Here is a 27019-nt window from a genome sequence, read left to right on the forward strand (position 1 = left end):
GATACGGGTACTCATCGCGGTCCGCATCGCCTTGTAACATCCGTGGCTCGGTGGTAAGCACTTTATATTTGAAATCTGAACGTTTATGTTTATGTGAGAGATGGCAATGTGAAAAAATCGAACACAACTTTAGACCAGGGGGACTCGGCACCATGACTGTCATGGTATGACAGTCATGTTTCAGGGCTACTCACGATCCATTTGGAACCGCACGCGCCACATGAACGTGTTGTTTTAATAAGTTGAACCAAAATTACTGTATGTGACACATGTGGCACTTTTCAGACGTATTGCCTCCTTCCTCTCAGTCGCAAACGATACGGTTCAATTGTTTCTTATTCGAGCCATATATGTCCCATAATATTGGCCCATTTAATAGGCCAGTGGTTCTCAAACTTTTTCATGTCAAGGACCCCTAAATTAATGTGTATTTGGCCGCGGACCCCCATCTGAAAATATTTAACGATATACAAAACCATTCAAACATTTTCCAAAAATATAGGCTACAAACATTTTCCAAAAATGTCAACAATCTTTTTTAAATGGCTTATGTAGAACCAAATGGACCCGTAAGGGTCCATTTGGTTCTATTTGTACACTCTAACTATCCATTTATCTGGGGACCCCCTCAAGGACCCCTGGGGTCCCCGAACCCCACTATGTAAATCGAAGAGTGAACCTACAATGTTTGATTGGACCCCCTGTCATTGTCTCCCTGCCATCGTCGCCCTCATCCATCCCTACATGGGCCACCGGGCAGGAATGGTCCTCACTATTCCATTAATGGACTCGCCGATGTCAATGGGGCGATCGAGGGGCTACCAAATATGGAGAAGGGGGCGCACTTCGCCACCCTCATTCAGGGGGCTCGCAGCCCCATCTGATCTCACGGACACTTGTCAGAGTATAAATGGTTGCGTCCTGACTTTTCGGCACCCCTGGTTTTATTCTCCAGATCCGGCGCTCGGTGCTGAACTGCTGGTGAGTAGCCTAGAGAGCAGTGGCTCTCAAACTTTTTAGCCCGAGACCCAAAAGAGAAGTTTGATGTCTCCCCGAGACCCACGGTCCCACGCTAGTGATTTAATTACGGGAAAAAATAGCAGATCTGCAAGCTAACAATGCCTTGCTTTGTGCCGTGTGAGCTTGTAGATCTGCTATATTTCAGTACTTCTTCAACGTTTTTTTTTTTATTTATTTATGGAAATAACTGATTTATTTTATTTATGAAATACTTTTGAAATGTGTTGGAATTCATTTAATTGATTTTTTTTTTACTTTTTAAAATCTTTTGAAATGTATAAATTTTAATGGAAGACACAAAAAAGGGGATATTTACTCGCGACCCATACAAATTGGTCCGCGACCCAAAGATGGGTCCCGACCCACTGTTTGGGAAACAGTGGCATATAGAGAAGAATTGAATATGCTGCCATCGTTAACCAGAGGAGTTTATACCATACGATGATGGATAAAGGGTTTTTGTAACACGACTGACAACGGTTCCACTGGAAAGCTTTTGACAAACAACCAAATGTCATCTTCTAACTGGAACGATGGTTTACCAAAGACCAGACCAGCGTCACGTCATGGTCAATCAGCTTACCTCGGCTTTCATTCAGGGATCATGGATTGTGATTGATGTGACACGGGGTATTTAAATTATACTTCAGTTCATACATACCAATCTGGGAATCCACCCTTAAAAAGAATAATAAGTAAATATAAATGAAATTATTTTTTTTGCAAATTGAAAATGAGATAGGGCTATTAACATGCCTGCAGTGAAGCATGAATGTTTTCTGAAATAGCTATACTAACCCTAGCTAGCTAATCAACCGTCCTTATTGTTGCAGTCCAGTACTTATTTTGTGAAAGGGCACTGATTGAACTAAAATAACCCCTAAAGCCAGGCTTACTGGTTCACAAATATTCACTGTGTGTGTGTGTGTGTGCGTGTGCGTGTGTGCGCACTTCAACAGAACTGACACAATGTGTGACGACGAGGAGACTACAGCTCTTGTGTGTGACAACGGTTCCGGCCTGGTCAAGGCTGGGTTCGCAGGAGATGATGCACCGCGCGCCGTCTTCCCCTCCATCGTCGGTCGCCCCCGTCACCAAGTAGGCTTAACATAAAGCAATGTGGGTTGTAGGCCTATTAATAGCCTTTGTTTTTTGGCACCACCAGATACAAAGTTAAACTGTAGGCCTATTGTAACCGATTTGGTACCACATCTACACCACAATTACGCACTGTGGTAATCGCATGTCTGGTGATGAGCTTAGATGTCTGTATTAGGAAGTATTAAGACCTCATGATCTTTGTGTGTTGTCAGGGTGTCATGGTTGGTATGGGTCAGAAAGATTCCTACGTCGGTGACGAGGCTCAGAGCAAGCGAGGCATCCTGACCCTAAAATACCCAATCGAGCACGGCATCATCACCAACTGGGACGACATGGAGAAGATCTGGCACCACACTTTCTACAACGAGCTGCGTGTCGCCCCTGAGGAGCACCCAACCTTGCTGACCGAGGCTCCCCTGAATCCCAAGGCCAACAGGGAGAAGATGACCCAGATCATGTTCGAGACGTTCAACGTCCCCGCCATGTACGTTGCCATCCAGGCCGTGCTGTCCCTGTACGCCTCTGGGCGTACCACAGGTGTGTATGTGATAAATACTGGACAAGTGTCAAGTGTGCGCACACACCCTCGCGCATATGTCTGCGTAATTATGCGTGAGCAGTTGTGTTGACAATAGGCTTTTAAAGAATATATTATGACATGACTCGATTTTAACTGATGGATTAATGAGCGTGAACGTGTGTTTGCCATGTCCAGGTATTGTCTTGGACTCTGGAGATGGTGTGACCCACAACGTGCCTATCTACGAGGGTTATGCTCTGCCCCATGCCATCATGCGTCTGGATCTGGCTGGTCGCGACCTCACAGACTACCTCATGAAGATTCTCACTGAGCGTGGATACTCTTTCGTCACCACCGGTAGGCACAAGCAGCCAGAACAAGACACACGTGCTACACCAGTGGTTCTCCATCTTTTCAGGCCGTGACCCCCCAAAATAATCATATATGAACTGGGGACCCCCCCCCCCCACTCTGACAAGCACTTGGAATTGTAGGAGTTGAAGCATAACATTTTGTTTGACTCTGTTCCACACAGATAAATATTGTGAAAATAGCAAAATATCCGATCTGCAAGCTCACAACGCCTTGTGTTGCGAGGTGTTGTGAGCTTTGTAAAACGGCTATTTTCGGCTATTTTTTGAAAGATTTTACACAAATCTTCTCTTATGGGGGTCCCTTGCACAAATTATTTTCAGATTAGGATCCACGGCCAAATAGTAGGCTACATATCAATTTAGGGGTCCTCAACATGAAAATGTTTGTTTTTAGCCTACACATGTGACACTTTTCACTGACAACATTCCAATCTGATACCACCAGCTGAGCGTGAGATCGTGCGTGACATCAAGGAGAAGCTGTGCTACGTCGCACTGGACTTTGAGAACGAGATGGCCACCGCCGCTTCTTCCTCTTCTCTGGAAAAGAGCTACGAGTTGCCCGACGGCCAAGTCATCACCATCGGCAACGAGCGTTTCCGCTGTCCCGAGACCCTCTTCCAGCCATCGTTCATCGGTGCGTAAAATACGAGCTCTTTCCTGGAATGGGTTTTACGCACGGTTATATTTCAGCGCCGCGTGAGTCACACAGCCTAAAAGCTATCATCACCTACACTTTGTGTAGAAATAGGATAAGCAAATCGTTGGGGGGTTCTTTAGCAGCATGCAAAGCTGTAGCTTTGATTTGTTGACATTTGCTCCTTGGAGCGCAGCTGTTCATGGGAGCTGTCCATTTCAGCACCTGTTCAGCTGCCAGTGTGCGTGCATGTGGCCACCTGTTTTACAGTGATGCAAATGTGCCCTTTGCTGTGAGGGTAAAACGGTGCAGAAACGGAGTTGTCCATTGTTTATAGGTATGGAATCTGCTGGCATTCATGAGACCACTTACAATAGTATTATGAAGTGTGACATCGACATCCGTAAGGACCTTTACGCCAACAACGTGATGTCAGGAGGTACAACCATGTACCCTGGTATCGCTGACCGTATGCAGAAAGAGATCACCGCCCTGGCCCCCAGCACCATGAAAATTAAGGTAATGCATTTTGATATAATTTGTTTGCTTTTATGTATGTCTTCTACTTACAGCATATACAGTAGTCTATAATAATTTGTCTAATCCTTACTGTCTACCCAGAATTTGTGCGTGCATGTGTCCAGGGTCCTTACTGTTTTTTCCCCTTGTGTTTACTAGATCATAGCTCCCCCTGAGAGGAAGTACTCTGTGTGGATTGGAGGCTCCATCCTGGCCTCTCTGTCCACCTTCCAGCAGATGTGGATCAGCAAGCAAGAGTATGATGAGGCTGGCCCCTCAATCGTCCACAGGAAGTGTTTCTAAAGACTGAACTTCTCTCCCCTTTTATCTCCTTCCGTGCAAAACCAACTTATTGGTCTACTGCCCCAAAGCTGCCATTTGTGTTGTCGTCAATTATCAGTGTTTGTTTACACTCAAGTGCAATTTTTATGTGGATATGTATAGGTTTTTAAATAAACGAGACCCTGGACTTGCAAAACATGTATTTGTTTGTGTCAGCCTACCTTTTGAATGCTTTATCATTTAAGACTAAACTTAAACTTAAAATGTAGGGTAGGCCTTTGGTTGGATTCACAAAATAGTAGACCATAAATATAAGCATTTCTTTCACTCTGCATGTGTGAACCTACAGTAGCTCTCTGTCCTTCCTATGTCCGTGGAAAAGATTACTGTGAGCGGAGAAGATAAGCCACCTCATGAGAAATTAACTGCACATACTTTCATTGAGCGAAAACACAAGGCCTGTCACGTGACAAGTAATCCAACCTGAGAGAACAGGTATGCCAAATAGTAATTTATACTCCACGTGGACGGTGTTGCTTGCCAAAAATAAATTATCAATTATTTTTGGCAAGTGACATACTCCTGCAATGTAGTATAAATTATGTAAGCATTATATATATATATATATATATATATATATATATATATATATATATATATATATATATATATATATATATATACACACATACACATACACATACACACACACACACACACACACACACACACACACACACACACACACACACACACACACACATTAGTATGTTATATTTTTACGTTTTACATGAATTGTAACTTCACACAATGACGCATTGTATTTGAGCTGCTGTTATTATTATCAAATATACACACATGGGTCTAATTTTAGTGTATACACACGCGTGCACAGTGCGGTGTAATGAGTTGATCATATCTCTGGGCAATCCATATAGGGCGGAGTCTATGTTGCTTCTATTTTTACAGCCACGCTCACAGACAGACAGGAGGCAGGCAGTGGGATGGGCTGCAGTGTAAAGCGATTAACAACTCGGATGCTTCTTTCATTCAGTCACTGTATCCAGAGCATCATTTTAGCCTGAGGTGGAAACGGCAGCCTCACCCCCATCGAACAGCCTGCGACATATCGACAGATGCCACTATAAGCACGCAAGGATGTCTGGTGCAATATATACTCACGATTGTATAAAGTATAGCTATAGGCCTACTGTATGCTTCGGCTTCTGTTAAAAATCAACAAGTATTTGTCCAACATAATTACTACAATCACGTTACCCGTCTATTTTGTGTATATGTCTGTTGGTTTTTGTTTTAAAAAAAGGAAGCAATCCATATGTATAAACAGAAATGTATAATATTACCCTGTGCTTCACAATAAAAAAGATTTGAAACTAATAATTACTACAATCATTGATAGGGAAAAATCCCCAATACTCCATCTTGACCTTTTGAGCTCAGGGCACGGTACGGTCCTCAAGCCCTGTGTAGTAACTGCCCCATGGGCACAGAACAGGCTCAGTCACCTCTATAATGTTAAAAACCACAGCGACACCCATTGCGGTGCACCGAGCTCATCATCAGCCATCATTTTTAATACCGATTAATCCCGTGACGCCGATGAACACCGAATATTGAAAATGAGAAACCCTGGCGTCCCCTGGCCACGCTCCACCAACCTGTCTGCCCCGTGACGCAGGGGGAGGGGGGACCTATACTACTTAAAGGCGGATTAACGCTGGCAAGACATTAAATCCAACCTCCCTCCATCCAGACGCAGCGCTCTTGCCCATCAACCTGATCTGAAGATCGAAAAAAGGAGGGCTTATAGTGATCAGCCCCTTCAGACTCCCATGACAAGGAAAAGTGTGGCGACGTCGCGCCAGCGCTCGGCAGACACAGCAGAACGCTCTCTCACCACAGGCTGCACACACAGAGAGGCGGCGCGGAGAGGAGGCGGACGGCAGCTCTAGCATCACCTCGTTCTCCATGCATTTTCTAGATCAAATCGGACGTTCCGGAGACTGACAAACAACGAGAGGAGAGAGAGAAACGGGGACGAGGAATTTTAAAAGGCACATTTTCGGAGGATTTTGAGCAGAGAGTGCCGTTGTGCCCTCGTCTTCTCCGGATGATCAGAAATGGGGGAATGGACTATACTAGAGAGGCTCCTGGAGGCTGCTGTCCAGCAGCACTCTACTATGATAGGAAGGTAAGAAAAAAAAAAAGAGATGAATCCTATCCCAACGTCAACGACTGAAGAAACGCAGCAGCCTCCAGGATCGTCTTTAGCATGGTCCCCAGTCCCCCATTTCTGTGTTGTGGATTTTTCTCTTCTTTCACAGGTTTTTTTCTTCTTCCCCAGCTTGAGACCCAACTAATCCAACAGCTGTCTCTTTATGACCCGGGGATGATGCTGAAAACTAAATCACCCTAACCTAAACTAAAACACATGTGTCATCCATCGATTCATTTATCCATCCATTCATTCTTGGTGTGGCGCTTGATTGAGGGTCGTGCACTTTAGGAGGGGGAGAGAGCTGGCGTTATACCATCCATTCCATTAGCCTAACAAGCTCAGACACAATAGTCACACAAAGCAATACACATAGCGTCCGTGCCCATTACAAATAGCCATTTCAAACTGGAAATCATACTAAGCACGTCGACACCACATAAGACAAATCAACACGGTAAGAAACATATCCATTCTAAATCCGCGCTCCAATAGAGCAGTGAGATTGTGGAGAGCAGCGCGTCTGATTTCAGCACCGGACAGCTCCACACACACCAACACCAGTGTTGCCAGGTCTGCTTATTATAAAATATTCCAAAATTTCCCCTTTCCCACCCCCCCAAGATTGTATTTGAAAATGGCAGATCTACAAGCTCACAACGCGTTGCATCTGTTGTGAGCTTGTAGATCTGCTATTTTCAAATAGCCGATTAAGTGCTCATGTGGCCCATAGTCACTTCTTTTGGGCTTGTTTTCCTAGACCTGGTTGCCTGTTCCTCTCACATAATCTGGAAACACTGACCAACACGCCAGCTCAGGACTCCACTAAGCGCATGAGCCGCAACGGCAGCGCGCGGTTGAAATCAAAATATTACCAATAACACATATTTGCACCCTTATTTTCACATTGTTTGTTGTTATGCTTGCTTTTTAGGATCCTACTAACTGTGGTGGTCATCTTCCGGATTCTTATCGTAGCAATAGTTGGAGAGACCGTCTATGATGACGAGCAAACCATGTTTGTTTGTAACACCTTACAACCGGGCTGCAACCAGGCATGCTACGACAAAGCATTTCCCATTTCACACATTAGATATTGGGTTTTCCAGATCATTATGGTGTGCACTCCGAGTCTCTGCTTTATCACGTACTCGGTGCATCAGTCGGCCAAGCAGAAGGAGCGGCGCTACTCGACAGTCTATTTGACTCTGGACAAGGCCGATTCAGATTCAATGAAAGATAGTAAAAAGGGAGTCAGTAAAAACGCTATTGTCAACGGAGTACTTCAGAACACAGAGAACTCCACCAAAGAAGCCGATCCCGACTGTTTGGAAGTCAAAGAGATGCCCAGTTCGGCCATGAGAACTACTAAGTCCAAAATGAGGCGACAAGAGGGTATCTCGAGATTTTACATCATTCAAGTGGTTTTCAGAAACGCCCTGGAAATAGGCTTTTTGGTGGGTCAATATTTCTTGTATGGATTCAACGTCCCGTCGGTGTACGAATGTGATCGATACCCCTGCATAAAAGATGTCGAGTGCTACGTTTCCAGACCCACGGAGAAGACAGTGTTTCTGGTGTTCATGTTTGCCGTCAGTGGGTTCTGTGTGGTTCTGAACCTGGCAGAACTCAATCATCTAGGGTGGAGGAAAATCAAAACGGCTGTCCGCGGCGTGCAGGCTCGCAGGAAGTCCATCTATGAGATCAGAAACAAGGACTTGCCGAGGATGAGTGTGCCTAATTTTGGCCGCACTCAGTCCAGTGACTCTGCTTATGTGTGACACATGGGGAGGGAGTCAGAAACGAGACAATGTTGCAGTGGGAAAAAAAAACATGGAAAACCCCTGATGGACAATGATGGACAGCTCCGCACGCCTGATCCGTGTTATGACTTAAGAGTGGGCAGATTTTTCATTTGGTTTGTCTTTTAAGGACTTCATGGCAAGCGTGGAATTACACGTTTGTTTACTTATTTATTATTGCACTGATGCAACTTTTTAGTAACCTTTATACTCTGTAAAGCGCTAAATGGAGACCATGTTGACGTGTTCACGTATTTACTCTTTGTTGGGCTGTTCTACTGTACTTGAAGAGAGTAAATGCAAATTGCACTAAGAGGTGAACACCTGAGAGCCAAACCTAACCCAATATGTGCTATTGACGGTGTTTTTAAAATATGTTTTTTTCCACCGATTTTTGACACCAACCTATTTAAGTGACAACATGAGGTTGAGGGGGAAAAAATCTACCATCCAGATTTATATATGCATAGATATATATAAATCAATTATGACTATGGATCGACCTAGTTAAAATACATCAGCGTCATTCATGTTTTTTGTTGCCTGTGTTGCACCACTGACCTTAACATATGTATAACCATTCCATTGCTATATAGCTGACTTGCAAAACAGTATCCGGTGGATTTGCTGCAAAAACGCTAACGTCTGTGACTTCTTTAATTTATAACACACCAAAGCGCCCACTGCTTTCATTTGTGAAAAAGTGTTTTTCTTGCTTTTGTGTAATCAAGTGCCATACTTGTATATAAACATAATATATGTATACATATAAATATATAAATATATAATATTATTCATCATGAAAGCTAATTCCCTGCTTGGATTATGCTAAATGCCGCCCAATTTTCATTTGCTTTAAATGTATTTGTTGTGATTTAAATGGAAAGGATATAAGATTTTCTCTATTTTATTTTGCAAATGACATGGAAAAGAAATGAAGTGCTAGTCTTTTTTTATATTCAAGAAGGAAATGTCTCTCCACAATCAAAACTGATCTAAACTCAAGAATAGCACAAATTGACATTTTTAAACAAAGAATGGGCAATAAAAATCTGCTCTGGTGCTACAGTTTTTCATAGAACGGTTTTAAATGTAACCAAAAACAGACCAGAAAAAACAAACATCGTTTTCTGTCTCAAATAAAAGTGGGATTCATGTACACCAGAAACGTGTGCGGTTCAATACTTGTGTGTCTGCTATTGTGTGTGGAGTGCCTGCCAGTGTGTGAGTTTTGGCTTGGTGCAGTGAAGACATTAGCCACACCCACTCTGTTGTGTACTCCAAGAGAAGAACCCCTCCCAGAGCAGGAGACAAGGTGATCAGAATCTCATCACTTGCTACTATGCAGCTGCAGTGTATTTATATGGGCCTTCTACTTCCATGAGACACATCAATAGTTTGTCTGTCGTCCATAATGTGTGGCCTGAGGGGACTGCTATATGACATGCACCCTGACCAACACACTGCCCCTCAATCTCAGTGAGCTGTACATTTGCTGTGGTTACTTAGTAGTTTGTGACTTTGACCAGAGAGAGAGAGAGAGAGAGAGACCACAGCCGTGTGCACTGCAGGAATGACAAAGAGTTATCTTAATTCCAAATACTGTGGGAGTTGCCCATTCTGATGCTCTGCTCATCCCTTCTTCTCTCATTTGAGAAGGAAGGCGAGAGCGTAGCCCAGACTGAGGGGAGAAGGTTGTTCTTGAAGGTCAGAGAGAGAAAAAGGGAAGCGGAGGGAAAAAAAGACAAAGTGCTGAACTATATGCCCACACTGTGGAGCCAGAGAGAGAGAGAGAGAGAGAGAGAGAGAGAGAGAGAGAGAGGGAGAGGGAGAGGATTGTTCGGGCTGACCATTGCGGTTGATCCAGGGGAGGGCAGGATGCTTGATGCTTCCCGTGCCAGGATGACTCTGCAAAGCCTGGAGAAATCGAAGAGCAGCTACAGCGATGCATCCATCTCCAACTCAGCAGGGACTTTAGATTCCTCCCAAACTTGAGAACTTCCGGAGAGAGAGAGAGAGAGAGAGAAGCAGTTTGTCAACTTGCAATGATGCATTGCAGTGCTTGTCTTTTTTTCCTCCGTCATTGTCTCCTCCTCTTTCTCCCTCCCTCATTCCTTCTTACCACTATCCTCAATCTCAAATTGTTTCCTCCCAAGGCTCATAGCTCTCAGTTCTGTTCTGTTCTGTTTTATTTTGCAGCTGGTAAATTACTGCACAGGGCCAAAGAAAGTGAGTTTAGCAATAGGCTTCCTTTTGCACAAAACCTCTGACAGTGTTAGCCAGATAACTGAGGGGTGTTTATAAATGGAACCGTGCAAGCAGAGATATGTTTTGTTTCAAAGTATCCCAATGTACTCTGGACATTACTGTAAACGACTGAAGCACAGTAGCTTTAATTCACTGTCACGCTCTGACTGTAGTTTTTCCTGCTACAGGAAACCTGGTTTCATATCTACATCTAAATGCCAAAATTATTGGGTTATGTATGAATGCAATTATGCATGCTGTGGTGCATTGACATCATGTGAGCATCAGAGGGCTCAGTTAGATACTACACTGTACCTGTGTGTTTAGGCAGATGGTAAAATCTTCAGTTTGAATTTAGCCATTTGTAATTCTGAGAGTGTACTAATACTGTATAACCAAATGTTACATTTGAGCACATTCAGAGTTAAATTAACACTCAGGATTTTGCACACACACCACAATTCTTGCGGATGAAACCCTAGGCTGATTTAGTACTTGTTTGTTTTCCGGTTCAGGTTAAAAACTGAAAGAAAAAAAATGGCAGGCCGCATAAGGCTAACAATGATGCAAGCAACGCAGAGCAGCTAATACAACGAATACGGTTATGTTAGAGGTACTGTAGTAGTGAATAAGCATTGACAATACTCTTAACTACTGTCAACATTGCAACTGCACATTGGCATACCCATAACTTTAGGCACAACTAAATCTAACACACCAATTATTAATTTGATTAGTTTGCATTGTTTACTAGTCTGCCATGTTTTTTATCTGTTGTAGTGTTTAACCTGAATTGGAATACAGATGACAAAATCAGCCTATGGATTCATGCAACATTAGGCTGGTTGGTTGGAGGGGTTGGCCTCTGCCTCTGATAGGCAGAGGTGTAGCTGAACAAGGTTACATTTGCATAAAATTGACAGCACCTGTGAGCTGCTGCCTCTCTCAAGAAGACAGTGGAGAAATAGGCACATGACCTCACTGAGATTTTCAGTTTAGTTTTGGATTTTCAACCTCTACATCTAGAAAAGATTCAACTGAAAGATCAACAGAACAACAATTCCAACGTAAGGACTATCCAGACTGGCCTGGCCTCGGCAAAAGGAAGTAGAAGATGGTGGGCTGCATTCGAGGTGCACCATAAAAACTGCTCCCCACACACCCACCTGCCAGTCTTCACAAACACTCACACACTCAAATGCTAGGGTGCTTTTAATTACCCATAGAATACGAGTCAAATAGCTTTAACACTGTGTCTGTGAGTCTGTAATCATGAGACCTGGGTTTACGAGAGAAAGGGAGAGAGGGAGAAAGAGTCAGATGCACATAGAGAGAGCAACTGGTGATAATAATAAATGTAGGTGGCATCTCCCACAGTTCAGGTTTGCACAACTAAAACAAACGAGACACACACGATAAGAGAGATCACATAACATCAAGGACCTATGCATTTATATACTGGCCTTTTCTATACAGACAATAGCAGAACTATGCAGGCAGTGTTGGAGCTATTTTGAGTGCAAGGCAAAAGGATTGGTAGGAACACCACCAATCGTAAAGGCAGGGATTTTAAAGCCTAGTTTTAGCCCTTAATCTCAGTTATTTATCTTGGCCAGCATAGAGACACCCCTGGATTAAGGCAGAAGTATTTTTCCTGGCCTTGCTGGCAGTCAACCCATAAAGGAGCTAGTGAGTTTGCTTTAATTTTATGAGTAACATGGACAAATTCAATGTACTGTAATTCCATCCTCCTCCTCCATATTTCAGGTGGTAGAATACCTTAAGAAATAATGAAATATTGTGTCTGTTTTCAAATGAATTACACTTCTATATTGTTTCGCGTGCTGTGTATCTTATAGTACAACGATAGGCAGTTTGCACGTCCAGGTCCAGCATTATTGGGTCATACTATATATCAGTGGTTCTCAACCTTTTCAGACCACGACCCCCCAAAATAATCATATGTGAACTGGCGACCCCCCACCCTGTCAAGCAGAATTAGGAGTTGAGGCATAACATTTTGATGGACTACTCCACAGATAAATATTGTGAAAATAGCTGATCTACAAGCTCACAACACCTCGCAACACGAGCCGTTGTGAGCTTGTAGAACGGCTATTTTCAAGATGTTTGTCAATTGGGCCAATTGACAATTTGGCCAATGTTGGATTTTTTTTTAATTGTATGTTGATGAGTTTTGACACATTCATGGTCTTATTTTTCTGTTTTGTTTCTTTAGAAGTAGAAAAGATCTTAAGTCCGTAATTTGTCACTATAGAAATGTGCAGATATACCCTGTATACACACATACATTGTATGTTTACTGTTGAGTGTCGCACATGAAGCAAATCATCTGGGGACCCCCTCCCCCCAAAATCATTTGGGGACCCCCATGGGTCCCAACCCACAGTTTGAGCTGCTGTATATGAGTTGTGTTTTTATCTCTGACGCCTACTTAATACAGCGATGGTTTAAAGTCAGAGTCCATTTAAAAGAGCCAAGGGAGGCAGTGGTTTTATCTGTGTGACATCACCAGTACATATGAGAGAGAGCATTTTCAAAATCTTTTGAAAATAGCCTTGTATAAAACAAGCCTTTGGTTAAAGTATGTTTTGGAATAATAATCTAAATCTGAAAAGTAACTTGCAACTAAAGTTTTCAAATAATTATAGTGGAGTAAAAATTACAATACCTCTGAGATGTAATGGAGTAGAATTGCAAATGATTGAACATTTTAAAGAATAAATTAATAAAAGTACCTTGATATTGTACTTGATAAGTACAGTAATTGAGTAAATGTCCTATACACCACTACCATGAACCCATTACTGTGTTATTTTATTTTGGTCATATTTTTCAAGCTATTTGGGGGGGTTTTACCTCCTTTTATTTGATAGTCAGTGGAGAGGGACAGGAAACAGGGAGAGAGCTGGGGAGTGACGTGCAGAAAATGGACCAGCCAGCCCAGGGATCAAACCAAGGACTCGCTGTCCTAGAGCTTATGTGGAGGTACACGCCCTAAACATTCGGCTAACGGGTTGTCACCATTTATATTGGTCATCTTGATGAGCACACAAAGATTGGAATAGAGATGAAGTTGAAGTAAATAAAAATGATTGCGTTCATTTAGACATTCTACAAAAATCTGACTATACAGGTTTAACATACTCAAGTCTATTAAGCCCAGATCGGGGGGAAAAAGAGTTCTAAGAGAGAAAGACAGCCTTTTCATTAAACAGTAGCCTATATGTCATGAATTATTTGTATACTATATACCCTTTTTTGCTTGCTATCAGAAGTACTAGTATTAATTTCCTTGGTTATTGTCCCACAATTCAAATTAAATGTTTCCCAGGCATAGGGTGTCAAAATGGAAGGGGATGTTGACAAAAAAAATAGCCAAATTGACCCCCTTTTCTCACTTCTCTTTAACATATACTGTAGTGTATTGTCTAATTTCACCTGTTGAAAACTATTATTTGTCCTTCATAATTCATCAATGATCTACATTGTCAGGGAAAAAAGGGATGGCATGTCCCATTGTCCTGTGAATTGAAGAAATCTTTCCTGGCCATAAATATCAGTCAATGTTATTTTCTCCTTAAGGGTCCACTCGGTTCCATTTGTACTCTCTCAGAGTTATAAACGCAGAGGATTTGACAGTGTAGTGAATGTAGTGATGCTAGTGATGGCTCCCTGGCTGGCATCAGTGACTGATGCACCTGGAACTCTAACATCCTTTTTTATGATCCATCTTGGCAGCTGCCTTACATCATACTGACATCTCCACTAGATTAAAAAGTTAGGTGGGGGACAATTGAATTCACTCAGATCACAAGACCCAGATCATATCACTCCTACGGGACTGTAAGGCATTCAGCACAATGTATATCAAGAATCATTTATGTTGTTAACTACATAATGACTATCCTCACTGCCCGGAATTCAGATTTCATGTACACTCCATTCAACTATGAATCCAAATGTCAGCTTTTGGCATTTCTAATGTTACGTTTTATTTTTCTAATCTTCAAATCTTCTAATCTTCAAAATATTAATATTCTTTACATAGTGTGGAGTAGAGATCTAGGTAGCGAAACTAATACGAAAGCACCGGTACTGTATGCCTATATTCGTGAACTTGACACATTATGTAGGCACATTTTGACCTTGATTGTGAACTTGAATGTTGACCTTTTTGTCTAAAAAATTAATCATCTCTTCATGGGAAGCCTACTGATTATTCCCAAAAAGTTTCATTAAAGCTTGCCCATTTGTTACCTGATCATTCCCTCCATATTCAAGAAAATGCACCCATTTTCAAGTTATCTTGTTCCCGAATCCCGATACACAGACAGTCATTACAATTCCGTCAGGTTATTGTAATGACTCCTGCATAGCAGAATAAGACACAAACAAGCTCTGTGCTTTGCCTGGCTTTCCTGTAAATGAAATGCAAAGAAATTATGCCAGTACTTTCACCTGTGAGTGAACCCCTACAATCCTCCTACAACAAAGTGAAAGGGAAATGCTGGCGGGCGAGGGGAGCACTGCCTTAATTCTGCCTTTTGCACAGATTATTGCATGCAAAAGGAAGAAAGAAAGAAAATAAGAAATAGATACATATAGACAGTGAAACATGGCTCTTTTTAATCTGTTCAGAAGAAGCTATGAAATTAGCCTGGGTTACTGCAGCAGCACAAATATGCACAGCATAACATAGTAAGGCTTTGCACAGACATGGCATGACATAGGCATGGCATGGCATAGGCAGATGTGGCAGACGTTTAAACAGAAAGATGTAGAAACAAAATGTTTCCATGTGGAGGAGGATGAAAAGTATCGCATTTGCATAGTATGACTGAGTTTCTGCCTTTTCGTCTGCCCATGGGAACATCAGCATCCAGCCTGTTGGGGCTGTCATGTGGTTATCTCTGTCTCCAGCCACAACAGTTTGAAATCCCTCTTCTTCACCCCTCGGTTTGAAGTACGAGGCAGAACACCACACAAGTCCCCTCCTGTGATTTCTGTCCTCCCAACTTCTCTCCATTAGAATGAAACTCCTCATAGTTGACAAAGCCACAAAGGGCCAAGTGACTGAGCCAATACAGCGAAATTTGGTTGGCTGGTTAGTCTGGTGCTGGGGCACAGATGGCCGGAACAGAGTGATTTGGTAGGCTGATTTGGTTGGCCAGGGCAGCAGAAGTAATAAAAAATAACAAACTATGGGACAGCCCTGATGCCAGATTAATTTCTGATCCATTTTTTGTTTTTAATATGACCTCTGGATTAAGAGCGTTAGTGGATTATGAATAGATTTGTCCAACCAAGGTTCACCATGGGACAGCCAGAACCTGTATAAGGACACATGCACCTGCACCAAAACAAAAGATCCTTCATATAACTTTGCCAGATTACACAGTAAAATGTGTTCATTTACTCATTTGAGTTAAATTAACACTGAGGATTTTACTTTGCACGTTTGGGTAAGTTATAGATAAAGTTAATCGGAAGGGGAAAAGATGTTACATATATTACATATTTATTATTAACTAATACATTCTTAATCATTCTTAATAGAATGAAGAAGTGCATACATGTTTACACTCTAGTACGAGTTAAATTGACACTTTTGTTACTTCATTAGCTCACCAGGTTTATATTTTTCCTTGGCAAGATAGGAACCAGGAAGCATTTGCAGCTATGCTATAGAGACACACGGGGACTACAAATTTCACGCCCACTTTTGAGACAGCGGCGCTACTCGAGGTCCGTTAGAACGATGAACTGCAGCTGCCAATGCATTCCCTATGAGAGGATATGAAAGTTAGCCTACTTTTAAAATTATCCTGCATAACTGAAGACGATATTGATTTAAATAAAAATATGTTTCCAAATGTATGGAGTGTCTTTGTCAACAAATCTTCTTGTTTTCTTAATAGTTGATGTGTTTCACATTTAATTTGCCACTTTAAGGAGTTACCCATAATGCTAACACAGCAGAGGGTAGACAGCAGACGGGCATTTCAGTGACATCACTGTCTTTACGAGTGCCGAGCGCCGACCAGTGGCGTACCCACTGTAGAGGCAGGAGAGGCGGTCGCCTGCCCAACTAAGACCTCGCCTCCCCTAAAAAAAATATATAACCCGAAAATGTGTCATTGCGTGCTTAATGTCCTCAAAGTCACGCATCCAACAAGCTTTGAACTGAGCAGATTGGACCTTCTGTTCCAGAGATAATGACCAAAACCTATTGAAAACGGCCACTTTCGCCAGTTTTCTGGGTATTGAAAACCTCAAGGGATGCGTCCGTGACGTATATCCGATCCCCGTGGATCTCCGATGCTAGCGGTTTTGACATACTGATGGAGTATATTATAGTATATTGTGGGTAGTATATCGAGATGAAAGATATGGGACATTGAAAAGGACAAATTAAACAAATGGGACAGATTATTAGAACACAAATAAAATCGCTACAGCCTCAGTAGTTAACCAGTGAAATGACGGTATTTTACAATGCCTCTCATAGAGATTGCATTGAGAGCTGCAGTTCATCGTTCTAACGGACCCCGAGTGTCAAAAGTGGGCGTGGATTTGTAGGCCTTCCGCTTCCGGCCGTGTGTCTCTATTCACCTGTTTCCTAGGCTGTGTGTTTTCCACTTCCTGTCGATTTGATCCAATGAAATCCAATGAAACTGGTCAGATGACCAATGATATCCAATGAAATCGACAGGAAGTGGAAAACACACAGCCTAGGAAACAGGTGAATAGCATGGTGCCATACTGCACGGCATGGTGCTATACTGCACCAACTCTGCCTGGCAAAACTAGTTTGTCATTAATGCAAAGTAGACACGGCCAGGCCACACTGCGGAAAAGCAGACCCTTAACGATTTCATTTTTGTGCCATCCTCAATTCTCCTCCAGAGAGGGTGGGTTATTTGCGACACCCACATCTCTCCACTTCTCCTTACATGTCTACAATCCCACGTACCTCCTCTCTGCTCCCTAAAGGCTTGTACTACAGACATTCCTCACTGCATAGCCTATCGACCGTGATAAATGGTTAAGTTCCGCACCGTTGGACAGCCAATAAAAATCAGTGGCGGGCAATGGTTAATCAGACACGCTAGGGTTCAGGGACTCGCATGCATACTAAAGAGACAGAAAAGTCTTGAGTTAGAGTCAGATAGGAAAGATGCTGTAGCTTAAGAATGTAAAGAGATTAATTTAGTATACAACATGTTTAAACACAAAAGAAAGAGGGAAATGAAATACCATAGTTTTTTGGCCTGCATCCCCATGGGAAAGAGAGTAATGCTCACTGTATACAGAACTTGATCTTACAATAATACATACATGTTGTTTTTTATTTGCCTGCTCTGCAGACAGAAGGAAATCCAGTGGCTGCAATAGTAGACATAGTAGCAGAAAAAACAATTGATAATTGTGAGAGAGAGATAGCGAGAGAGCGAGAGAGAGAACTATGAATATCATAACTTTGATAATGAATGTGGCTTCTCCATCAGACTCCCTGGGGAGTAGGATATGAGGATATGATGATGTTGGTGGTATGTAATCTCTCCTCTGCCGCTACTTGATGTAGTCCTCTTCTGGTCTATTTCACTGTGGTTTACCTCTGCACTCTGCTTGAACCAAATGTATTGCCGCTGGCTTTTCCCAGCTGTTATTTCTCTCTATTTCTCTCTTATTTCTCTCTTCAATGTGTAGGCTGTTTCTCTCCTTTGTTCCTTCTTACTCCCTTGTTCTCTGCCTCCAACACTATTCTATTATCTTCTATTCTATTCTCTTCTCTCCTACTCTATTCTATTCTATTCTAAACTACACTTCTCTTTCGTTCCTGCTTATCTAATGCTGCCTTCCTCACCCCCTCTCCCGCATTTTCAGTTTTTCTTTTACCTCTCTGTCTGTCTCTCTCCACCCCCTCATCCTCTCCCCAATGTGACACCACTGTGGGTGTGAATCACGTGCCCGCCATCTTGCTGAGTCCAATAAGGAGGGGGTGAGGTCACACTTTCAGAGCTGACTTTCAGGGCTTTCAGCGTAGTGCTGCTAGAAAGTAGCTAGTGTTCTGTGAAATACCTTGATTGTTCTCTTAACACAAGAACCAGGTGTGGTCAAGCTGAGGAGTGGTATCTGCAGGTGGATAAACCACTTAAGCCCTATTTTAATACTTTGTCTTACAAAGGTGATGTGTGTCAAAAATAGCCAATCTACAAGCTTACAGCGCAAAGCTTGTAGATCGCCTATTTTTGCTATTTTTGAAACATTTTGGAAGATTTCTGCCTATAATAGGGACACCGGATTGAAAGTGGTTAAAGATTAATTGAGCTTCTACGTGTGTTGAGGTTGAAGGCACATTCAAGCACCATGTAGCTGCAAAACACCAATCAAGCTGGTCAAAGTTTGTGTTTTTATGATGTTTCATCATTGTAAAAACATCAACATCAGTGCATAAAAGATTTAAATTCATTGCTCAATTCAAATCAGGCAAATGTCATATGTCAGAACAGAATGCTATGTGCAAATCATTGACACAGATATGTTTTGGGATATTTTGCAATGATCTGTAAAGAACAGTGATGTAAACATTTTAATTCCTTTCATTTTCATGTTCAGCTGCCATGACATGAAGGTCTCCAGAGCAGTTTCTTTTGATATGTTGTGTTATAATGTGTGTGTTATAAGTCTATGTAGTCTCATTTCACCTCCAGAACAAACACCCATGACAGAGCTAAAGGTATGTGTGCAGTTACATTCGCTATATAATTATATTTGAAGAAATATAGATATTTCTTCAAATATGAATGTGTCATTTCCTGTAAGATGTTTTGATAATTAAACCTTGGATCAAAATGTAAAATGTATAGTGTATCAAAACTAGGAGAGAATATTTTTCATAGAACAGTCAGATCTCTGTACATCTGGGAGACAGGATGCAGATGGTAACTCTAACTCTGATTTGCCCAAGGACTTTAACCCACAAATACTCCAGTGTGTCAGAATCCATCCTTTACCCATGCTGGGCTGTGTCAGGAGATTTGGGCAACATAGTACAGTAATCTACATGCACATAAACATGCAAACATGCACAAAAAAAACAACAACACATGCATCCATAGTGCACACACACACACACACACACACACACACACACACACACACACACACACACACACACACACACACACACACACACACACACACACACACACACACACTGTACACACGCATGCGCGCACACACGCACGCGCGCACTCGTGCACGCACACACACACTGCATCCACTTGCTGACTGCATCATCCCCAGTGTTTTAATGGAGACAGGGTCTGTAGGGAAACATTTTGTAGCAAACGTATGCTGTAGTCGTTGTAAATGAGGCGTTAATTAGACTGAGAAATCGCAGTGTTAGCGCCTCCCTCCAACTCTATATGCATGCATGTTGTCTCTCTCTCGCGCTCTCTCTCTTTCTCTCTCTCACTCACTCTCACTCTCTCACACACACTCTCACACACACTCACACACACACACGCACGCGCGCACAAACACACACACACACACACACACACACACACACACACACACACACACACACACACACACACACACACACACACACACACACACACACACACACACACACACACACACACACACACACACACACACAAGAAGACATTCATGCACATGAACACCACCTAACACCAGAATATATGGTATAATAACCATAATATTGTTTTATAGTGTATTACTGTGCTATAGTGTGTTACAAGTGTGTTACTATATTATGCTATAGTGTGTTTTTGTGTTATAACGTGATACTTGTGTGTTGATGTGTGTTTTCTTTATGTACATACCCGGGGACTGCGGGTGGAAAACAGCAATTTGCTAAAACCTTGTACATACATCTCTCCTTGTTTTATATGAGGTAAATATTACTTTTACGCTGTCCCTGTCCAAATCAAGAAATTCATTCATTCATTCAGAATGACTCTTCTGTGTGCCAGAAGACACCATTGCACTGTAAGCCTCTTGAAATGTGCATGTTATTCCAGCTGATAATTAAAGACTCAACTTTTAATCAGACTGTAACACAGTAAAATCCACAGTGGTAATGTAACTCTGAAAGTTAACTCAGAGTTAAATTAATGCGCATGAGTGACTTTACAAAATGCACACTATCTAACACTGCATACCATAGGTGCTGCTACGGTGTGCGTCTAGTGTAGCCAGTGTTTATGATTATGACTCTCTACTCCTGTATATCAAGTGCTCTGCTGTTCTCCAAGAGTAATGTAACCATGAATACAGATCTCTGTCAATGAGCTGTTGTAAGAATGGAACACTACAATTCAACACGCGCACGCACGCACGCACGCACGCACATACACACACAGTTTCATCAACCCGCCTCCAGTCCACTTTAATCCGTTCTTTGGACATATCATGCATTTGGCAACAAACCCAATCCACTGAGTCAGAACGGCCTCATTAGCGGTATTACAGCATTAGAGCAACACTGTAGGGTTTGGCACATCAGAGAACATTACAGGAGTGGAAGGACCCTAAGAGGACCTGGTTGAGGCCAGCACAGGCAGAGAAACACAGCTTCAGGCCTGCTGATGCAGTGGAATCTTTAAAGAAATAGCTTAATGGTATTCCGGGATCAATACACCTCTAACAGATGGGTCCTACCTGCTGAATGTTCGTTTCTCCTGACTCTAACTCATTTAAGATTCTCACCCCTCCCAGAGAGCAGCACGCATACTGGCTGCTCTCAATGCTTGTCATTCAAGGGCATGCACTCCAGTGCCAGCCAGGGTGGTATTAGTGTCAATAACAACTGTAAGCGTCGTTGTATCTAATACAGTATTAATACAGTATCTATCACAACTTGATAGCTGCAATCCAGAACTCATTTTAATGAATAAAATATTATTTCAACAGATCTGTATGGTAGAGTATGTTGATATCACTAGCACATCTGCAATGTTTGGAGGTGGTCTTGTTGGGTAGGACACCTACAGTAGGTTACTAGTTGACAAGTAGAACTACTTGCCTGAAGCTCATGCGCGCAATATCTCGCCTGGACAAGCGCAGATTGTCTCTTGGAGGAGCAGTAGAAATGTATTCTCTCACACACGAGACCAGGGTTCATATGCCCGGTAGGAAATAAAGGTTACAGATTGCAGTTTTAAAGGTTATTCAAGAGAGTCACTGTTTTTTTTTCTCACTGCTAACCTTCTCAAGGGTTAGTTGCCTTATAGGAATATACTCTCTTTCTTTCATAGCTATCAGACTAAAGCTTAATGTACAGTTTGTTGTTCAATGTACATTTTGCCGTCTCTTTTGATCTATGGTAGAGATATGGCCTTGTCAAGTTAAGGGACCTTTATATACAGTAGACAATGTATTTTATAGTGTCAGTGAACTGTGTGAAAAATGCAATCTCCCAAAATCTCATCTATTCGATGTTCGAAATGTTGTTAAAATGAATTCCTTCCCTAATGTTCTCCCTAATTCGTTCTCAATTTTGGACATTTCCATGATTGGGAAAGGCCTAATTTCAAATGTTTTACACTTTTATTTCTAATGATACAGTACTCTTCTCTCCACAAAACAAAAAAAGATTGGTAACATGAACTGGGTAAGGTTATAGATGGAGGAAGACACACACACACACACACACACACACACACACACACACACACACACACACACACACACACACACACACACACACACACACACACACACACACACACACAGCAGCACTAACAGTTGGCTAAACATCAGTGGGTCCCAAACTGTGGGTCAGGACCTCCAGGGGGGTCCCCAAATGATTTTGGGGGGTCCCCAGATGATTTTCCTAATGTGCAACATTGTTAAATGGTAAATGTGGTCACCAAATTAAGATCCAGGGTGATGCTATATCAGCACGCAAGCCTGTTAAAAACAAGGTTTGTCCGTTTGGAGCTGGGTTTTCACTCAATATTTCTACCATAACCAGCTGACATTAAAGGTAGGGTAAGTGATATTTTTTGGTTAAAACAAAAAGTATTTTGTTAAAAGGTTAAAGCACTATATTCTGATAGTAATCATTGCCATAGAGTGTTTGTTCAGTAACAGGAGTCTCCCCGTCTCTCCAGCTCTTTGATAAACAGAAAATACATTTTTCGGTAGGTGTCAAAATCTTAGCCAATCAGGAGAAAGTACCCATTTTTAAGCTTCATTTTTATAGTGTTCCAGTTCCAATTTTGTCAGCTCATTTCTTAGTGTCATCACTTCCAATTTCACTTGTTTAATCTGTATCCTGATTGAGTTCTCTATCCTGATTGGATAGAATTTGAAATGAAACTGAAACTGAAACGAAAATGCATTTTCTGTTTAATAAAGAGCTGGAGAGACAAGGAGACTCCTTGTACTGAACAAACACTCTATAGCAATGAGTACTATCAGAATATAGAGCTATTTAACACTTATTTTAACCAAAAGGAGTGGTTCACCCAAAAAAATACTTATTTTCTATCAATTACACACCCCATGAATTCATGGAGATTTTTTAGTTTTTTGTTATTTGACAGGTGGAGTCAGAGTCTCCTACTGACTGATGACCCGATCATCAAATTATTGGCTTAGGAATGCGACAAAAACAAAAACAATCTCTGTGAATTCAAGGCTTCATGGGGTGTGTGTATTTGATAGAAAATAAGTATTTTTTTGTGTGAACTGATCCTTTAATAACTACAAGGTGGGCTGTGGCTGGTCAACTAACATGATATCCTGGAGGAGAAGAGAGTGAGAGAGACATTTCAACACATTTCAACATGGTATGGATGCTGTCTGAGAACTATAATGACATGGACATTTATTGTTGAAGGATAGGACATTTAATAGCGTTGTGGTGTTTTGGATAGTATGCTTCATCAGGACCCTGCTCTACCAAAGCTGTTGCAGTATAGAGGTGCTCAGGACTTGTCACAGGCTGCATACCAGAGGATCCACACACAGACAGGTGGGGTACTGGGTTCTCCTGCAGGTTTACATTCCTTCTTTCTTCCTCATTAGCATACATGTTAGCATGTGTTCCTTGTTAGCCTAGTCATGGTGTGCTGCCGCACACAGACTGAAGTCACTGATGATGTAAGTTGTGATATTAATCCTTTAATGTTTCTGTAACACAATAATTTGAATCTCTGTTTGCGTGTCATGGTGTTGCATTTGACCTGTAAGGGTATTATTCTTTGCATTCGTTCTGTTATTAGGCTCATTCCAGGTATTAGGATTTTTTAAATTCCTATTAGCTGACCTTGTATTGAACTGTAGTTTCATGTGCTTTTTCCTTCAAACTTCTAATAAAGTATTCAGTCAAATATGTCTATTTCAACATTAGCCATGTTTAAGCATCATTAGATGTCATTGTTCTGCAACAATATTGGTTACTGCAACAGTTTATATTATTTCAGTGTGTTTCGGTGTGATGACAACATTGCTTTTGGTTATTTATTGACACAGTTTATTATTCATACCGATTTCATTTACAGTCATTATGCTCTGGCTCATATTGATTGTCAGTAACATACTCATGTTTTTATTTCTTTGAATTTTATTTTCAGGCACTTGTGGTTCTTCATTATGCACCATTGTTCTGTACTGCCTAAATCTTTCCGTAAACAGCTGACATCTATCTGATGTGTCTGTGCTCTCTGACCGGAGCCCTGCAGTGGTCAATAGAGTGGCACTCGGTGCACTCTACTGTAGATCTGCTATTTTTTAATAGCCAAAGTATAAGATAATGGTTAAAAATTGGTTAAATAAAAAATCTCCCTCCACATGGACTCTGCCTTGTCGTGGCGTGGAGGCTTGCGAGCCTCTGTGACCCTTGATCCCTGGAGGTCAGGGGTCACAGAGGTCAGACCAAATAGTCCATATCCACGACACTTGCGGTGTTCTGGGACCCATGATTCTATTGTTGGAATAAAGCTCTAAGCTAAGTAATAGTATTAATACATTCTCTGCCAGGTATTAATTCATTCATTCATCCTCTACTGCCAGCGTTTTTACCTTATTTTGACGATCCATGATCATCAGTGAATCTAGTAGATTCAGTCATTCTGTCAGGGGGAGAGGTGTTTGCTGTAGACTTTCAACTTTTGACCTGCCACCTCTCCCTTAAACTTCAAATATTACCTCGAGTTTCTAATTAGTGTGAAAAGCCTGGTGGCGCAAGAGAAAAGGAGAGGCCTCACAGGTGGAAGGTTGGGGGTTTGAATCTTGGTCCTGGTAAATCTCTATCTTTGCTCTTTTTAAGGCGAGGAGCGTGGAATCAGCCCGCACTCCCTCCTCACGCCCTCTTTTAGCTCCGGTAGGAGGGGGAGGAGCATGGGTAAAGCCCACCTCCAGTGGGAGGAGGAGCTTAATACATTTACATACTAATAAGCAAAGCAATTTGTGTTGTATGTCATTGACATTATTAGTATTATAGCTGACTTATTTGTTATTTTTTTGACCACTGTTTTATGTTTTTTTATTGAGGCACTTTGAAGTTTTGTATTGATTGTTGTTTTGGTTGTTTGAGATATTTTGTATTAGTTGTTGGAGTGGTCTTTTGTATTAGTTGAGCTTTGAACTCTGAACCTTTGGTTTATAAACCGCTGATTCATCTATTGAGCCACGCTGGCATAGAAGATGCAATTGGGAATGTAATACTTAACTCACCTTTTACAATTTAGATGGAGAGTGAAAAATGCTCTTTGGGAGTTTTGAACCTAGAACCTTTGGATTATAAACCCCTGATTCTTCTATTAAGCCACACTGGCATAGGAGATATAATCGGGAATGTAATAGTTAACTCACCTTTCACAATTTAGATGGAAAGTGAAAAATGCTCTTTGGGAGCTTTGAACACAGAACACTCGGATTTGAAACCCCTGAGTTATCATTTGAGCCATGCTAGCATGGAAAATGCAATCGGGAATGTAATTTTGAACCCCCCTTTTAGAATTTAGATAGAGTGATGATTATTGTTCTTCATGAGGTTAGATCCCTGAAGCTTTTATTTATAAAACCCTGAATAATACCTCGAGCCACACGAACATGGAAAACTCACGTAAGAATGCAATACTTAACCAACCTCTTCGATTTTAGATTGAGAGTGAAAAATTATATTAAGGAGTTTCAAACTCTAAACCTTCAGCTTATAAATCCCTGGTATATCTCCTGAGCCACACTGATATGGAAGATGCAACTCTATTTAATGACAATAAGATATGACAGTAACGGATTTGTATTTTGATGACATTAAACATCCCTCTGTTTGCTCTCAATGAAAGAGTAAATCTGGGTGCAGAGAAAAATATTCCAACAGATGTTTTTTAACAATAACTGTTGTGTTTTCTTGTTGTGTTCCTTGTTTCTTAGTTATACTTGGTGTTTTACAATACAGTTGTGTTTCTTTACATATTTTAGAAATATATCTTCTTAGTTCTAGTTTTAATTTACACTTGTGTACCTTTTGTTTTGTAGTGATGTCTGAGTGTTTCCTGTTTGCTGCTACCTGTCTTGTCTCACCATGTCATTTGCAAATGTTGTTCACCTGTGTCTTGTTTAGCCCTAGCCAATCGTGTGTTGATTGTCCATAGATAAGCACCTGTGTCTCCAATGTGTTTCTGTTTGCCCCTTCACTGCCAGTCTGTTTGTTGTATGTAGTTGTCTGTGAGTATCTTAGTGTTTGAGCTAGTCTCCTTGATTCGGTGTATGTAGGCTTTCTTCTTGTGCTTTTACAAGTGAAACTTGCAAGTGCCCTCCTATATATAGTCCTTCTCGTGCTCCTTGTGTTCCCTGGTTTTTGTCATAATAAAAACAAGAAAACTCCTTGTATCTGAACTAGTCTGCCTTGGTCTTTCTGTCCTGCACTCCCTCCTGACTCGCATAGTGACAGCAGTTTTCATTACTTTTGGAGTCTCATTCTCCCCTCTCACATTTTGGCTTGTTTGTCTTTTGGTTTGCATCCATCATCCAACTCCTTACTTCTAAGACATTTTAATTTCAATGACCCCCATATCTCAGAGTGTACAAATGGACCATTAGGGGTCAATTTGGTTCCATTTTGTACACTCTCGGGAGTTACAGAAATGTAAGGGGACATTCAGAACCCCCTCAAGAAACCATGAGGGTCCCCTGGACCCCACTTTGAAAACCACTGCTTTACACACATCCACTACAGATTCTGCAGACTAACTCACTCATAAACAATTA

General features: G+C 41.6%; 2 protein-coding genes across 2 annotated transcripts; both read left to right on the top strand.

Moving 5' to 3' along the window:
* Window positions 1–848: 848 nt before the first annotated feature.
* LOC308074510 (actin, alpha cardiac muscle 1) lies at window positions 849–4651 on the top strand. The gene is made up of 7 exons (XM_080413974.1): window positions 849–981; window positions 1980–2118; window positions 2334–2658; window positions 2837–2998; window positions 3461–3652; window positions 3990–4171; window positions 4331–4651. Exons 2-7 carry the CDS (start codon window positions 1990–1992, stop codon window positions 4472–4474), a joined length of 1134 nt encoding a protein of 377 aa, XP_080270100.1. The 5' UTR covers window positions 849–981; window positions 1980–1989; the 3' UTR covers window positions 4475–4651.
* Window positions 4652–5884: 1233 nt separating this feature from the next.
* On the top strand, window positions 5885–9611 carry LOC308074259 (gap junction delta-2 protein). Its single transcript, XM_080413634.1, has 2 exons — window positions 5885–6665; window positions 7624–9611. Exons 1-2 carry the CDS (start codon window positions 6595–6597, stop codon window positions 8468–8470), a joined length of 918 nt encoding a protein of 305 aa, XP_080269760.1. The 5' UTR covers window positions 5885–6594; the 3' UTR covers window positions 8471–9611.
* Window positions 9612–27019: the final 17408 nt, after the last annotated feature.

This window comes from Gymnoscopelus braueri (assembly GCF_963280865.1).
Source record: "Gymnoscopelus braueri genome assembly, chromosome: 19".
Lineage (NCBI taxonomy): Eukaryota > Metazoa > Chordata > Actinopteri > Myctophiformes > Myctophidae > Gymnoscopelus > Gymnoscopelus braueri.

What these genes read in the sequence shown, in the direction of transcription:
- LOC308074510 (XM_080413974.1), top strand. Translation starts at nt 1,990, where the DNA reads ATGTGTGACGACGAGGAGACTACAGCTCTTGTGTGTGACAACGGTTCC. An exon ending in TCGGTCGCCCCCGTCACCAA is followed by an intron (nt 2,119 to 2,333) that starts GTAGGCTTAACA and finishes GTGTGTTGTCAG; the next exon opens with GGTGTCATGGTTGGTATGGG. An exon ending in ATACTCTTTCGTCACCACCG is followed by an intron (nt 2,999 to 3,460) that starts GTAGGCACAAGC and finishes TGATACCACCAG; the next exon opens with CTGAGCGTGAGATCGTGCGT.
- LOC308074259 (XM_080413634.1), top strand. Translation starts at nt 6,595, where the DNA reads ATGGGGGAATGGACTATACTAGAGAGGCTCCTGGAGGCTGCTGTCCAG. An exon ending in CACTCTACTATGATAGGAAG is followed by an intron (nt 6,666 to 7,623) that starts GTAAGAAAAAAA and finishes CTTGCTTTTTAG; the next exon opens with GATCCTACTAACTGTGGTGG.